This window comes from Apostichopus japonicus, chromosome 12, assembly GCF_037975245.1.
Source record: "Apostichopus japonicus isolate 1M-3 chromosome 12, ASM3797524v1, whole genome shotgun sequence".
Taxonomy (NCBI): Eukaryota; Metazoa; Echinodermata; class Holothuroidea; order Aspidochirotida; family Stichopodidae; genus Apostichopus; species Apostichopus japonicus.
In genome coordinates, this window is record NC_092572.1 from 32,697,440 (window position 1) to 32,713,905 (window position 16,466).

The following is a 16,466-nucleotide window of genomic DNA, read 5'->3' on the forward strand; positions in this document are numbered from 1 at the left end:
AATGAACTTTGAGCTAATCGTTTTGTAATATAATAATGTAGGGTGTTTATCAGTAGGGTTACCTCTAATACCTTATTTTATTTGTTTGTTGGTTTGTTTTCTTACATCTATGTGACCAAATTATGATGGTTTATGGTAAATTTGCGATAGTAAGGCCATTAATGTTCTTTTAAAGGATAATGGCGATGACGATCTCGCTGTTTTTGCTTAGTGGTTTAGTTCTATCCTTCAACTGTGTGATTTCTTAAATGGTTTAACCAAATACCACCAGCAATACACCCTAACTTTGCGTATGCGATGAAGATTACTATATGATTCTGCTAAGTGAGGGCAATAATCCACGAATGTGTCTCAAAATAAGCAATTGATGTTTCCTTTTGTCACTGTGGAAAGTAAGTTAAGCTTTGTTGATTCAAAGTGAGATTGTGGAAGTGGCTACTACTTTAGTTACCACTTATGACTTTCAAAGTTAGGGGGCATGCGGAAGTTACCATACACCATTATACACGTGAATTTAGTTATTGCGTTAAAGTGTTATGAGAGTGCTGTAATTTGAATAAGTAACTGTCGTCCTCCAATAAACATGCATACTTGTTTAATAAATGGCCATGATAGTATATCAGAACTATTGCATTGCATGTTTAATGCATACAACTGAGTGGTTGGCATGCTAATGTGATAGAAGTTATTATTAAATTCATTTGTCTTATATGTTACGTTCTCTTAAATTTTCCAATGTCTTGGAACTAATCCCTGTTCCAAGTAAGACTCATCCTTGCCTAGGAGTGTTACACATAAACAATGATAAACATTTATCAAGCTCATTGTGTAGGAATGTCATGAAAAAGAAATAGATTCATGAATACCATTTTTAGACAATCAGATTGTAATATCTTTTCACATGGATCTCCTGCATTTCTTTATGAGTTTTTCAGTACTTTGTTTTGATTAATCCTTTTAAGATAATTGAGAAGAATAATTTAAGAGTCTTGCAAGAAAAACCATTCTCATTTTGGAAAGATGGACGATTACCTTTGAAGATATCACTTGAAAAGATACGGCCAGAATCTTGGAAATGCAGTGAAGGCACAAACTCAAAGGTAATTAGGTTCTAATCGGACATTATAGGTGTAGGAATCTAATGTAGTGGTACTATGAGTTGATAAAAATAAATATAAATTTCATATGTTGTGTGTAGGAGTACATTTTTGAGCACAAGAAGCCTAGCGTGTTTTGGGAGTTAAATTGGGGTCAAATTGTGCAAACTTGATATATAAACGTAAAACTTGATATCTCAAAGAGAGATGCTTGGAGATATTTCATATTTTGTAAGTAGGATGACCTTAATAGTAAGGACAAGAAGCCTTGTGCTTTTTTGGAGGTCAAAGGTCATTTGGGGTCACCAGGGTCAAAATCTGAATACACAATACTTACATCGGGAACTCTTATCCTTCTGGACAAGTTACTTATGCATTTTCCGGCGCAATCTGCGCTCAACTTACTTGAAAAACTACCACCAACTATACTGTAGCCAGCCAGCCAAGTCAACATCGGAGGTTTTTGCGTGATTTTAGCAACCGCTGAGTTCACTTTAAAACCCTGTTACTCCCGATTTAGTGAGTTCGCTCCTTTTTATTCCCTTCGGGATCCCTCCATCCACCCCATGTCCTCGGTGAAGGGTTTTTCCTTCCTTCCGTGTTCAGCCGTAGCGGAGCATTCTCGGCGAGTTCACTTCATACTGTTTTGAGTGGGAGCTCATCGATTTTGCCTCGGATGTGAGTTGTGGTTTTGTTTGCACCCTGCCCTTCGAGCCCCTCCGGGGCCTCTTCCTCTGCGGAACATTAGCAGTTCCGCTCCGGCTTGTTTCCCCTATAGGCCCCCTTAGACCCTTCGGTCTGTGGTTTTTGCTCCGTTGTACGTGCTTTATGTAGGCTCGGTTTCCTATGTACTTGATTGTGTATAGGCCTTAGGCTGTTCAGCGCTGTAGTACTGTGTACTGGTGCTGGGACTCTCGCGCGCTCCAGAGCTCTGCTCAAGTGGTTTTGGTCACGTAGTCCTTACTTGTTATGGAAGCCTTGTGAGCCTTTGGGTTCCCCCTTCCTTATCTTTTCGTAACATGTTTATGGGGAAGAAATAGATGATTTTTTTGCTCATTTGGCCTTCCGGTCTGCTTCTGTTCTACCCACAGACACAGTTTCGAAGGGCCACGCCCTTCTACGGTGGAGCTGGGAGGCCTTCTTTCCAACAGTTTCGGAGGTAGTGACAGTAACGTATTGACCCATCTCTTCCTCATCCTTGAACCCTCTGGGTTCAGGTTAGTTCAGAGGTTACCCTAGGGTGGCCTTCTAGCTATGCTCCACTGGAGTCTCTTGGCCTTTCCACTCAGACTGGTGGGGGGGGGGGGGCTCGAGTCCCTCAAAAGTTTTCAAAGTGGTTCTTGGCCCATAACTCCTGAGTGGAAGCTCCTAGAGGTGTGATTGTTGTATTACTCTACTACGTGCTGGGCTGCTACATCCACTCAGGTACCTTAGGGAGTTCTCCTGGGGCACGACCAGGTGGTTTTGTACCTTCGTCTCAGCGGAGAGACTTTGTTTAAGAGGTTTTTCCTCCCGTTTTTGAACCATGCCCAAACTAGGGGCCAGTCCCCACTCTAGTAGACAGAGGAAAACGAGAAAATTGGGAGGGGGGCGTCCTCCTATGCTGCGTTCTCGTCTAGCGAACAGTAGTTCCGTCTGAGACGGAAACGCTCCTCCCCGTCACCACTCATCAGTGCTGTCGGAGGACCCCACAGTGGTTTCTCTCCTAACGCATTGAAGGAGTCGGTCGCTACCCTTCCCTGATTATTTGCGGTAGTGTCTAGTCTGCTGCTTGAATTGGCCTCGCCCCATCAGGGCCTTACTGCAGATCCAACTGCTCCTTCACCTATTCGGGAACCTGAAATTGAGGTCCATTTCTCTGACTCGTTTTCGGAAGCGGATAGCTTTGGTTCTCACAGAAATAACGACGCCCCTCCTCGCCTTCTTCCGGATCGCCCCCATGAGGGGATAGTTAGAAGTGGCTGTTAGGTCTCTCAGACAGTGACCGTTTTACCTTTCCTGGCCCCGATGTCAAGCCGTCTGGGGACGTCCTCTCTGAGGAGGACTACGGGTGTTGGTCCGTGAGTTTTGGTAACTTTTGTGTTACATATCGTGGGAAGGCCTGATCCTATGGGATCATGCTCGCATTTCTAATGAAAGGAAGTGTGCTGCTCAGGCTTGTCGTTTAGTTCCCCCATTGGCCCACCAATCAGAGGACTTCAAGAGCTTCGATCGTGCGGCACGGTGTGGCCTTAATATTTCAGATCCTTATTTTGGAGTGGCTCTTGCGAGCCTGCACACCCAGAGATCTCTCAATGGTCCAAGAAATGAACCCATTCGAGTGATTAGTTTTATCATATGGCGTGCATCGAATTGCTTCTCTGCGATCATGGAACCTCCTCCCTTGCCACCTTGAGGAGGGGGGGGGGTGGACACATTGCAGAGTTCGTCCCGTCATGCTGTATGCTCTGGTGGGGAAGACGCTGGAGAAGGCTCGGTTACCCGGCGTCGGGTGATCCTGATCGCAAACTTCTGGCCCTCACAAATAAAGTTCCGCCTGCTTTTGGGCCTCCTGTCGGAGATCCCAAGATCCTTCATCCCCTCCCGTACCTCCTGATCCTCCCAGGTGGGAGCAGGGTCCACGATCACATAGAGTCTCTCTACTTGGTTGCACGGAAATTGTTAGGCGTTTCCTCCGAAAGGAAGGCCTTTTGGAGGAGGCTGCCTTGTCGGCAGGAGACATTCCACCTTCACCCCTATGATAAGAGACTACGATAGTACAAAAATGATGTGCCGATCGCCAGGTCATCCGACTACGGCGCTGTCGAGGATGTGACAGACTTTTTAAGGGAAATGTTTGAGGAGGGTAAGTCGGTCAATACTGTCAGGGGTTATCGGACTGCATTTGGTGTTATCTACGAGGGTTTGGCCAGGGTTGCTATTGTTTCATCCACTTGATCCCTGGATCTCCTGGTCCGTGCCATCGCGTTAAAAACGGCCATGGCCTATGTCTTTTGTGGGATATGAAAGCGGTCCTCAATCTCCTGGCTTCTCCTCTCTTTCAGCCCATGTCTTCTTGTCCTTTGTTGGAGTTGTCTTTGAAGATGGCGTTCCTTCTCGCAGCTGCAACGGCCAGACGTCGAAGTGCCCTCCTCGCGCTGTCGGTGTTGCCGGGACATATAAGTTTGAACCGCATGGAGTGTGTCTGGTCCAGGACCTGTCCTTCCTGTCGAAGGCCCAGATGATGGACTTCTTGCCGACACTTTTCGGCTTAGCTTCTATTCGATCTTTAGGTTTAGATAAGACAGTTTGGAAATAGTTCCAATCATATCTCACAGACAGATCACAATATATTAAAATTATTTATCACTGCTCAGCTCTTACCAAGGTGGAATTTGGTGAACCCCAGGGATCTGTCCTTGGACCGTTGCTGTTTTCCTTATACACTGGCCCACTTGGACAAATTATTCAGAACTACGATCTACAATATCATTTCTATGCAGATGACTCACAAATTTACCTTTCGTTCAATCCAAATCAAGTTGAGGCCACTTATGCACTGAGTCACCTAGAATTATGCATTGATGACATTAGACTTTGGATGACGCACAATTTCTTGAAATTAAACGAAGACAAATCTGAATTAATTGTTTTTGGATTAATACTGCCGCGTGAAAAGGTAAAAGATCCTCACCTTCGTATTGGTACCACAAACATAACTTCATCAACAAAAGTGCGGAATCTGGGTACCATATTTGATGCCAACATGTCATTAAATGATCACATTTCCTTAATATCTTGAAATGCTGCATTTCATCTTCGCAACCTTAGTCTTATTAGGAAATACCTTACACAGAATGCTACAGAACAACTAGTGCATGCATACGTCACATCACGCCTTGACATGGGAAATTCTCTCCTTTACGGTTTACCAGAAATACAAATCAACCGTCTTGCATGACTACAGAACATTGCTGCACGATTTGTCACACGTTCCAAGCTAAGAGAATATGCCACACCCATTCTGAGAGAATTATTCTGGCTCCCGATCAAAGACCGAATTATTTTCAAAATATTGATTTTCACATATCGCTATTTTGTTAGAACTTCACCATTCTACTTGCCAGAACTTCTGCAACCATATCACGCAAATCGCAGTTTCATGAGATGACACAATCAATTACTCTGTGTGAAAATCGCTCATGGAGCAAAAGAACTTTTGCTGCTGCTGCTCTGTGGAACACCCTTCCAGAATATGTAAAACACAGTCCATCTCCTGCTTCTTTGAAATGCTCTCTCAAGACTCATCTGAAGAAAACTGTTGAATTAATTGTTCACTGTTGCCCAGTTTTGCTTGAACTTTTGTCCTTTACTATGTTTACTGTTTTGCTGTCACACTGTTTGTGTCACTGCGCCATGAGCGTCTTTTTGAAAGGATAACAGTGCATTATAAATGTCCATTATTATTATTATCGGTATCTTCTCCTCCATCGCAGAGGAAAAGGTATGGTGCCTGGTCCGCTCTTTGAAGTGGTACCTCCACTGGACGCAGTCCTTCCTTTGTCTTCCTTTGTTATTTCGCGCAAGCCATACTCCTGTGCATCCAACGATACGATCTCACGCTGGATCACCGGGTGAGGTATGTGCTGGGAGCTCCTTTGCCCCGCCTGCGGGCACATGACGTGAAGGCAATGTCTATGTCCCTGGCGCTCTATAAAGGCGTTCCTCTGGAGGAGAAGTCCTCTAATACTTCAATCTCCTCTTATTTATGGGACGTCCTGTGCCATGAAGCAAATATGGCTGACTGCGGTCTTTCGGGAGGTTCCAGTTAATCTGGCGTTGTTTAGCCTCCAGAAAACATCGGTGAGTTCCCGGCTCCCACTACCGGTTTCGGTGGGAAGCTGCATAAGTAATTTTTTCCAGAACGTAAGGAGTTTCCGATGTAACTTATCCCCACTTGAATAGTAGGGCTACTTACGAGGGAATGACTTCATGATCCCGCCAATCCACACGCCGTGGATTGGGCGTAATTTTGAATGACCAGGCCAAGGCACCTGATCTAGCCAGACGGAGCTGGCTTGATAGGCTGCCAGTGGCAGGCTGCGGTATAGTTGGTGGTATTTTTTTATTTTGTATTAGTTGAGTGCCGAAGGCGCGGGAAATGCATAAGAAATTTGTCCAGAAGGAAAGTCATTCCCTCGTAGCCGCACTAATTAAGTGGGAATAATCTCAAGAAGGGAAGCATAGACATATTTCATATTTTGCATGTAGAAGAACCATATTGAGTACAAAAGCCAATTGGTTTTGGTGGATGTCAAATGTCATTTGGGGTCACCGGGGATCAAATTGTGAAAACCTTGTAAACACGATATCTCAAGAAGGTTAGCTTTGGCCACTTCTCATTCTCAGTATGTATATGAACCACATTGAGAACAAGAAGCGTCTTGTTTTTTTATAGAGGTAAAAGGTCATTTGGGGTCACCAGGTGCCACAATGAGAAAACCTTGTAAACACGATATCTCAAGAAGGGAAGCTTGGGCAGATCTCATATTTGGTGTGTAGAAGGTGTATAACTTTGAGTAAAAGAAGCCTATTGATTTTGATGGAGGTCAAATATGCCATTTGAAGTCAACACACGCCAACCAATTACTTCACTGCCCTCTTACTTGTCTCTCTACACTAGTTAACACACCTTCCTAAACATAATATCACAAGAGAAGGTTGGACAGATCGCATGTTTGGTATGTTATTGTACCATATTGAGTACAAGAAGTCTAATGTTGTGGACGGAGGTCAATGGTCGTTTGAGTTCACCAGGGGTCAAATTGTGAAACATCATGTTTTTACACACTATTTCAACAAGGACAGATTTCATATTTAGTATGTTGCTGTTTCACATTTAGTACAAGAAGCCTGTTGTTGAGGTCAATGGTCTTTCAGGACAATCTGTGTCATCGTGAATTTATTGTTTGTCACATCACACTGCTTTACTTAAATCGAGTATGTTTTACACCCTCACTATACATTACGTCAGAAGAACATATACATTACGTCATGAAGAAAACTTCTTGTTACATCATTGTAAACACAATGCATTTTGGCAGTCTGGTTCAGAAATATGAAAAGATCATTGGAACATTTGTTGGAATTTCCGTGTCTGAAAAGTTGTTTTAACACCTCAAGTAGTACTTTCTTATGGGAAATTTCATTCAGTGGAATTGTACAAGTGAAACTTTCAGTCGTTCATCCAGCATATGTTGCGCACAAATTCATCCTGCACATTGGCATGCTTGTTGCGTTGCGCTTTCACAGTATTGTGGGACCTTGATTCTGAGATGTGAAACATTAGGACCTTTGTAAACTGCACCCTCGACTAGAATGCAGGAAAGCCCTTTGTTGTACTGGCTGATTTCTGAACATTTATATTGATTATGGTAGTATAAGTTACCTGTTAACTTGTATTTAAATGTTCTAACATATATCAAAACTGAGTGTCATTTTATTGTAATTTTGGATCTTTGCTGGAAGCAGTTAGGTTGACGTTTATGTTTGTGTATGTGTGCATATGCCTCTATGACACTTGCTTTGGTCCGTGATAACTCAACAATGGAGTGGTGGATATTTGTCATACTTTCAATATAGATGTATTATAGTGAGAAGATGCAACATCAAGTCCCAGTGTAACCAGACTTGGTATGCAGTTGCTAGTTAAAAACTGGTACATGTATGGCCTAATTTGGGGGACTATCTGGGCCCCAAAATATTCCTGGCCCCAAATTGTATTCCCAACTCAAGTGCAATTTGGGACACATTCTTAAATTTGTGGGTTCCAATTGGGCTCACTATTTTTACATTGCATTAACTCTGCAACCGTCAGAGTGATTGTACCCAAACTTGTTATACAATAAGTTGGTTGATAAATGATACATGTAGGCCTAAATCTTATGGGACCATCTGGGCCCAAAAATTTTCACTAAACAAGGAACCACAGTGCCTGTTTGGGCTCTGGTTCTGTATTTTTAACCATTGTCATTGCTATGTCAGTCTTGGTATTGCATGCACCATGCAGTAAAATATGAAACATGCACTTATAATTTTTCTTTGCTGCAGGAAATTCCATTCGAGGAAGTAGAGAGTGATCAAGAATTTTCGTGCCCGTTTTCCTTTGATAAAGTTGAAGAGGAAGATTGTTATTTTTACTTCAAAGTTACTCAGAAAAGAACAATTGAATTGAGAGTCCCACACAAGGTTTGTAAATAGTTATTTAATCTACATTTGTCCTGATCCATTTGAGCATGATTGGGTCTAACAGTAAGTAACAGTAAGTTATGCATCTTTATTTCAATGTTATGGTTGTCCTTTAATCTTTACAAACATTCTTGCTTTAATCCTTGGATGTTTAATGGTGGACTTTTCTTGAAATAAAGTGTTGCATCAATGCTTGTTTTCATGAAATAATTGCTGTGTTAAACTCGAAAGTTGGCTGGACTGTTTTGTCAAACTGCTAGAGTGTGCTGGCATCTGTTTTTATCAGTGGTGCCATTTAAAAAAAGTATAAAGCGGTATGACCCTTATAAATTAGCTTTTCAATAGTTGCTAATTCTAAGCGTACCAGGCAGTTTTCACAAGTGAATTTTTTAAAGTCCTTTTCATTTTAGATGTCAATATTTTGTAAAAATATCGCTAACAATTGTGTGTGACTCATTTCAACTCATGTCCAACCCTTGACGAAGAGACACTTGAATGAATCTACACCTGTAGACACATATACCTCCATGATAGTAACAGTCTATTCATTGTTTGAAAATATATTCCAAAGAGAAGTATAAACAAAATTTTGATGTGAGATACCTTAAACCTAACATAATATATCACACTGTTTATGAAAATGACTATTTATAAGGTCATACACTTTCTTCAAAAACTTGAGTAATCTTATCATAAACAAACTCAACTCATATCTCATTGCAGAGACTGACAGCACCCCACTCAGACAGTCTTTCACTATCACTGACAGGGGATGTCCAACATTCACAGCAGACAAGATGTTATGAATCTTCAAAAATACCAGATGCTGCTTTGAGGGTAAAGTTGCAGCAATAACAATCTTTCTTCTACTGCAGCTAGTTTGTAACATGCATACATGATTATGTATCAGGGCAATCAGTTTGTGTAGCTTTTTTTCTCATAAAATACTGAAACTACATTATACTCAGTTACACTGGGGCTCTAAATGGAGACATGATATATCTTGAAGTTATACTCGGTAAGCATAGCCTCCTTATAATTTGTTACAGGATTTGTCAGAAAAACTTCCAGCAAATTGGAAAGATGTAGGTAGCAATCTTGGAATAGGTGAGCCAAAGTTTAAAAATCTTGTTAGAGATTTTACCAACCAGGGACACAAGGAAATTGTTTATCAGATGTTGCTGACTTGGAAACAGAACAATGGGAGTAAAGCTACATACAAAGTACTGGGAGAGGCATTACAAGCAGCTGGCCGCACAGACTTGCAAGAGGAGCTGTATGAAGAAGGTGAAAATTTAATGTAATAATATAAATACCTCAAAGGACATTAGCCAATGTATAACTGATATTCTAAATGGATGTGATAAAGAAATGTGAGATCAGTACTAATCTATCTGACATACTGTAGTTGACAGGCACAATGAATATTCAAGAGAGTAGATTCCAACAATTACTGTAACAGCTAATGTTGGCTAAAAGGAATGTAAAAAGAAGGAATTACCTTCCACTACAGCTACTGACTTTAACCCTTTAAACAGCAAACAATCTGTGTATAATGTGCTATTTTTCCAATTTTGCCCATAAATTATGTGAAGTTAGTCTTAATATTTCTGTTTAAATGTAATTAATATATCATCACTGCATATTTACAAAGACACTTGTTTAAGGGAGGAAACATGGTTAGTTTGTTATGCACAACAACTTTGTTATTTGAAAAAGTTCCAGCTGGTGAATAATGCTATATGTGGTCATGGGAGACACTAGTATTAACATGCTCAAAAACATAATTGTGGGTACTAATTTTATTTATGTCACCTCTATGTAGGATATTCTGTATCATTTGGATTGCGCAGCCATAGGACTTTTCAATAGTGTTTATATTGATAAAAAACATTCAGCATGAAAACATCTTTGTTGTCTCTTACATATGGAACATTTTATATCATTAATTATTTGTTTTACTCATTTCATCTGTTCCAGCTGGTATCCAAAAAGAACACTAATCAGTGGTTAGAAACAGGCGGGAGGTCGCACTGAGGTAAACCGTTCAATATCCAGACAATCTGTTCTGCTTGTCTGACGGAAGCGATCTCGTGAGACAACTGGCAGTGTTCTTCACAAACAATTGACAGATTCTTGTGGGAAACAAAACATGCTAAGTCAAGGTGAGGATATTTTAAACATTGTTACTGTAATAACTAATTTCTGAAATATTTAAAATGGAAGCTAGTTTACCTGACTTAAATTGATGTGAGAAAAAAAATATATTTGAATTAATTATGTCAAGAAATAAGAAAAGTAAAGAAACCTCAAACTCTCATAAAGCAATGATCACAGTTTCCAGTTGCACATCAACAATTTTTTAAAAGTTATTTGTTTTACCTTTTAAGCTGATATTGATAACATTCATAACATAACAATGGTATACTTTCATTTGTAATGAGCTACCATCATAGTTACAGCTATGAATATGCATTCGCTTTTCTTGTCCTTGTGTTAACACCATTTACGTCATTGATCATTTCATAGCTCTCGAGCAAGTATGACCAAATCAGAGATTCAAAACACAACGATACTGTGATGGAGAACAGATGTCTTTAATACTTTGAGCTGTATTCCTGTTAATCAGCATATCATATGGTATGTTATATATTCAAAGTTTTTGTCAATTTCAAGTCAGTCAGAATTACCAAGTCAACAGTCAAGATTGATTGATCGTGTGTGTAGTGATGTGATTCAGTTTGAGCTGTACGAAGGTAGGGAAAACATTTGTGGGAAAACCGATATTATTTTAAAAATATATTTAAAATTGAATAAGGGTAGGGAAAAAACAGACAGTAACTTTGGACACATCAATAACGAAAATCTGGAAATGAAGAGGAGACCGTGGTCTTGAAAGCTTGAGCAGATTGAGTACCCAAGATCTGGCACCAAACTCCCCAGGGAACAGCCATTAAACCCACCAGGTGACTGCTGTCTTCCACAGAGGGGTTAAACTCGAAAAAACTCCAGTCACCGAGGGACCCTAAACTAGTGGACCTCCCTGGATTGTATTGAGCATCTTCTCTATATCAGACAGTCTGCAATGACAAAATCAGTATATCATTATAAAGTTAAGAATCAGGATATAGAAAGTGAATTGGTAATCTGTATCTACGTGACATACGTGTATTGGTCATTTGCTGAACTAACATCCTTTTCCAGGGCAGTTCGATAATTAAGTTGGAAATCCATCATTGGAATGATGGTGTCATACTTTCTATACTTTGTTCCAATATTAATACAATAGTGAAAATGGTTTTATATAATTGGCATTGGTTGCAATAGCTGTACTACATAACTAACCTCAGATAAAAAGAACCGTTTTCTCTGCAGTGAAGCTCTGATGATGGACTAACCGTAATCATTCTTATTATTAATTAAATGTGATTATCTTAGGCTATCTTAATAAATGTTGTACAATGTACTAGATGTATAATTCAACATAGAAATGAATAATCACTAAATGGAAACTTGAACCAAACTGACAAAAAACTGTGGAATTAATAGATTTGAAATGAATGATTTCTTTTTCATGAACAGCTTTGAATTGGATACAATCAGGAGAGCAACATGTCAACTTGAAGGCCAGACCATCCAACAGACCTATAATTTCTAAAGTTTTGCTCCAAGGATGCTTGTTAAGGGATTGAGACAATTATGACATCAGAATTGTTAGTCATGAACTTGATGATCTATCACAGTACTGAAAATTAACTGAGTATCCACAATTGTTGTAACTTTGAGATCAATAGACAAAGTGTCTATTATGGTTCACTTAAAGCTATCTTTATACAAGCTATGAAAAAGGAGCAAAATATTGTCGCAAAGGTACAGACTTTGAATCTAAAGGAAAGGACTTCAAGTGGCCCCCTTGTAACCAATTAATTTATGCCTGAGAATTAATCCAAGGGGCACAATATGAACATACTGGGCTAGGGGCACCAAATTTGGTACAACATCTGTGGCAATAGAGTAATGCTATTTTGAAGGAACCAGCTTCTGCTGTTTTGACCAAAGGTTATTGTCAGGAGAATGCATCTACGTCATCAAGCTGCAATCTGAATAGGGGATAACGGGATGTTGGTATGAACACTGGGCAACTCCCCAGGCTCTCATCTGAAGGAGATATCATGAAGTTTGACATCAGACCAGTCTAAAGAACTACTCTAACTGCAAGCTGCAAGTATGAAAAATGTAATGTATGTTGTAGAAACTGGTAGAGATCACTGACTTCATTAACATCACCGGAAAATCCCTAGCATTTGTAGCAAATATATACTGCAGTACTACTGAATGTACAACAAAGTATATGTTACAGTAACAACAAGGGCGGCGGAACCGGGGGGGGGGCACGTGCCCCCACACTTTTCCTCAGGTTAAAAATGTGCCCTTTTTCTACATAAAAATTGTACATGTTATCACCTTATTAGGTCAGCGATATTTCAGTAAGAAATCTAATCCTAATTTAGAACTATCAGGGGCGTAGCCAGTATGTAGCACTGTAGGCCCGGGCCTATCATTGATTAACAGACTTTATATGTATAGAGCTGCAGCACTTTGTTGCCTATTGTTGTCACGATCGGCGTTCCAAGTTCCAAAACAGCCTTTTCGATAAACATTTACTAGATACAGTTGTATCAAAGACAATTACTGGCTATAGTTGCAACCAAGGGCGGCGGAATCGGGGGGGAGGGGGGCACAGGGGCACGTGCCCCCCACTTTTCCTCAGGTTAAAAATGTGCCCTTTTTCTACATAAAATTGTACTCTTGATCACCTTATTAGGTCAGCGATATTTCAGTAAGAGATCTAATCCTAATTTAGAACTATTAATGAATTTCTGTGGGTCAAACTCAAAGCTATATCGAATGGAAAAATTGTTAGTATCTCTCCTGTCTGACCACAAGGACATTCGCCTGGCTATTCCGAATGTTCTCTGCATGCCTAATACACATATACCTACTGGCACCAATGAGCGCAGCCTCCGGAGAGAGATCCTTCTCCGTACAACGCTGGATAAAGACATACTTGCGGAGCTCAATTGGTGTAAACGGTATAATAATATGCTAATGTTTCATATCCATAAAGCAAGAACGGACTGATTAGTTATACGGGACATCGCTAAAGAGTTTACAAAGCGAAACCCACGTCGAATGAAATATTTCGGAAAGTTTTAAATGTTTAATACCACAAGGTTTGTAACCAGTGGCGGAGCGTCCATACAGTCAGGGGGGCGGATGCCCCCCTGACAGACTCAAATGGACTGCTTGTGCCCTTTTCAGCTTTTTACCACTTTTCACTTATTCGCGATTACTGACTTTTTAATTGCGCTCTCATCTACCTATTGACATTTGTCACGTTTTGTTGGTGTAATTTTCTGACAAAATGGCGATGACACCTATTTATTCTTCATTCATCTGCAAATTAGCAAGGCCTGGAAAGGGTCATTTCCGGCGATCTAGGGAGTATCTTGACTCATAAAATTTCTCTACGCTTCGCGCGAACCTGTGGTGGCGCTCCGCTTAGATAAGTGTCGAAAGCGCCCCTACAGACCATTCTCGACCCCCTGATCAATACCCCTAGCTCCGCAACTGCTTCTAACATTCTGGTGAGTGCCATTATGCATATTCAATTTCAAAAAAAAAAATTCTAATGCATTTCCAAAAATGCATTTCCAAAAATGCATTGCTATATTATATTGTAACTTTCTAATAAGCAGAAGCCATTTATAGCCTACTGTGAATAATGAGTATAGTTTAATATCCCATAACCTACCCCATCCTTTCGTATTTTGACATATTTCATTTGCTTTCATGCATGTATCGATCGCGTGTGCAGGGACTTTATAATGATTTCACCTCATTTTGTCTCGAAAGAAAACTTGTTCCTTGCTTCCCAATTTGCACATTGGATATTGCAGTGCTAGTATGCATTTTTTCCTCGATGGTGGGGGGGGGGGGCGTTGACAAAGTGATGTGTATACGCAAATAAGATAATACAATAAGAGTTATAAAGTGTACTAAATATCAGGCTGCATCAGTCCAATCAAATTTCTGCAAAGTGCCCTTCGACGTCGGTGCCCCCCCCCCCCCCCAGATTAAAAGTGCTTCCGCCGCCCTTGTTTGACACCCCTGAGACCAGGAAAAAATCTTATCCAAATCCGCTTGAAATTTCTCAGAATCGCTTTTGGAAGAGACCTCAGAATACAATTTGGTGTCATCAGCAAACTTCTTAGCTTTACACAATATATCTCCGTCGATGTCATTTATATAGGCAACAAACAACAAGGGACCTAATACAGACCCTTGTGGAACCCCACTAGTAACGTTCTGCCAAGAAGAAGCACAGCCTTTAATTACCACCCTCTGTTCCCTTAGCTAATCTGACAGGGGGATGTCCAGCAACTTGTGATGAAAGGTGCTCAGTTAAACCCAAGTTACCATCAAGTGGTAAGATAGCTGTGTTGAATTTCTCTTAGTATGTATAAGATGTCCAATTTCAATTCCCCATAAATCACAAAAGACCCTCCCAGACCCAAACTTATTAATGTTGCATATGTATGACTGAGGACTTTGTTTGCAAAGGTGACAATTCAAGACAATATTTTAGTAAAGTAATTAAGACAAATGTACACGGTTCTAAGGGGATAAAGTCATTATCTAAAAGCCCAATGTTCAAAGTCAAACAGGCTAGTTGGCCTACCAAGGTAGTCAGAGTGTAATGCAAGGTCAACCGTCTTATAATGCGGATAAACTTAAAATGTATTCTTTGTATTTAATGGTAATACATATATCTATGTCAGGATGATGCATATGATCACCTTTGAGTAGTGGATGAGGGTGCTGGTCATTTGATTTAACTGGGTTCCATATAATAAAAGCATATCTCAACTTCTGAATAACTTTTAAACTTAAGTAATTGAGATTTTCACTGAAGTAATGGGAACAGAATTCAACTTTTCTAGGATATCAGACAGACTGGACAACTTTTCTTAAGTGAATTTTATGTTTCAGGTGATATCTTTCATTGTTTACTCTTGCTGAAGTACTGAATGGTTCTAGAAAGCTGGTCCTACCTTTCTAATTTTTAAGTCATAGCAGTGAGGTTTTAAGTGATCACACGTATTGCCCCTACGTGTAATTTACATGTAGCAGCTCTACTGATTAGAGAATAATTACCAAATTTTTAATATTAAGTTCATTCATAAGTCCCATTGAGAGTTTTTAAGGTACCAGTAGTTACCAATCCCAATAGGTAAATCCATGCTTTAAAATGATTTCATGTTCATTTCATTACTCCGCATGTGCAGAAGACACATATCCAAGATACATGTACTACCAGGTATACACGGAATCATGTCAAATGATGATTATATCTGATAATGTAAGAGTATTCAATTTGCCAGAAGATGAGCCGCACTGCATCACATACCACATAAACAAGTTAATTGTGTCTGGTTTACACGAAGACTGGTTCAGAGAATCCATGAATGAAGGGTCTGGTACCATCATCCGTGGCAAGGAACCCCAAATACTTCAGTATGGCTGTGGACTCTGTCCTTACCAACATAGCGTTGACCTCATTGCAAACCAAAATTATTTCCAAGTTGAATCTTTCACTAATGTCACTGGGAGTAGCACATCTGGTTAACTTGCTTACAGTTTAATGTTGGTGATCAGTAACAGTTATTTACATCATTTCATATTACTAAATATTACCATATTTACCAATGTCTCTTATTATAGTATGTAAAGAACATTATGTGTTCTTTTGCAGAAATCCATGAAAAGTTTTAGTGCTAGTACAGCAGTCAAGAAAAATTTATGTATACTAACAGCAGCACTAAAAGAGATTTCTTGGTGGTGTACTATGTGGCATATAAATAGTGAATAAGTCCAAGCTGCTTGCTGCAAAGTCATTGCAATTTTTCCCTCCAAGTTGCTCAAATATATGGCTTTCTGTTGTATGTTACGTCTTTTCCTGCCCAAACCTAACATTTTGCAAGAAATGGGTTAACAGTGATATGTGAAGTATAGTCTCATAATGTTTCTTAATTCTTCGTTTTATTCCTACACACAAGCTGAGAGAACCATGAGATGTTG

At 40.0% G+C, this 16,466-nt stretch overlaps 2 protein-coding genes across 4 annotated transcripts in view; both read left to right on the forward strand.

Moving 5' to 3' along the window:
* Nucleotides 1–15,859, forward strand: part of LOC139977734 (uncharacterized) — a 475,642-nt gene extending 459,783 nt beyond the window's left edge. For 2 of the 3 annotated variants that reach the window (XR_011796649.1, XR_011796650.1), the window contains one exon: nt 11,907–15,858. The gene's annotated coding sequence lies outside the window, so the exon portion shown is untranslated. Of the gene's footprint in view, nt 1–11,906 lie in introns of all 3 variants that reach the window. The other variant, XR_011796653.1, reaches the window with a different exon arrangement.
* LOC139977725 (uncharacterized) overlaps nt 1–16,466 on the forward strand; it is a 173,024-nt gene that overhangs the window by 60,172 nt on the left and 96,386 nt on the right. The window contains exons 18-19 of the mRNA XM_071987243.1: nt 963–1,100; nt 8,187–8,324. Of these exons, the coding sequence (XP_071843344.1) occupies nt 963–1,100; nt 8,187–8,324 (276 nt within the window). The remainder of the gene's footprint in view (nt 1–962; nt 1,101–8,186; nt 8,325–16,466) is intronic.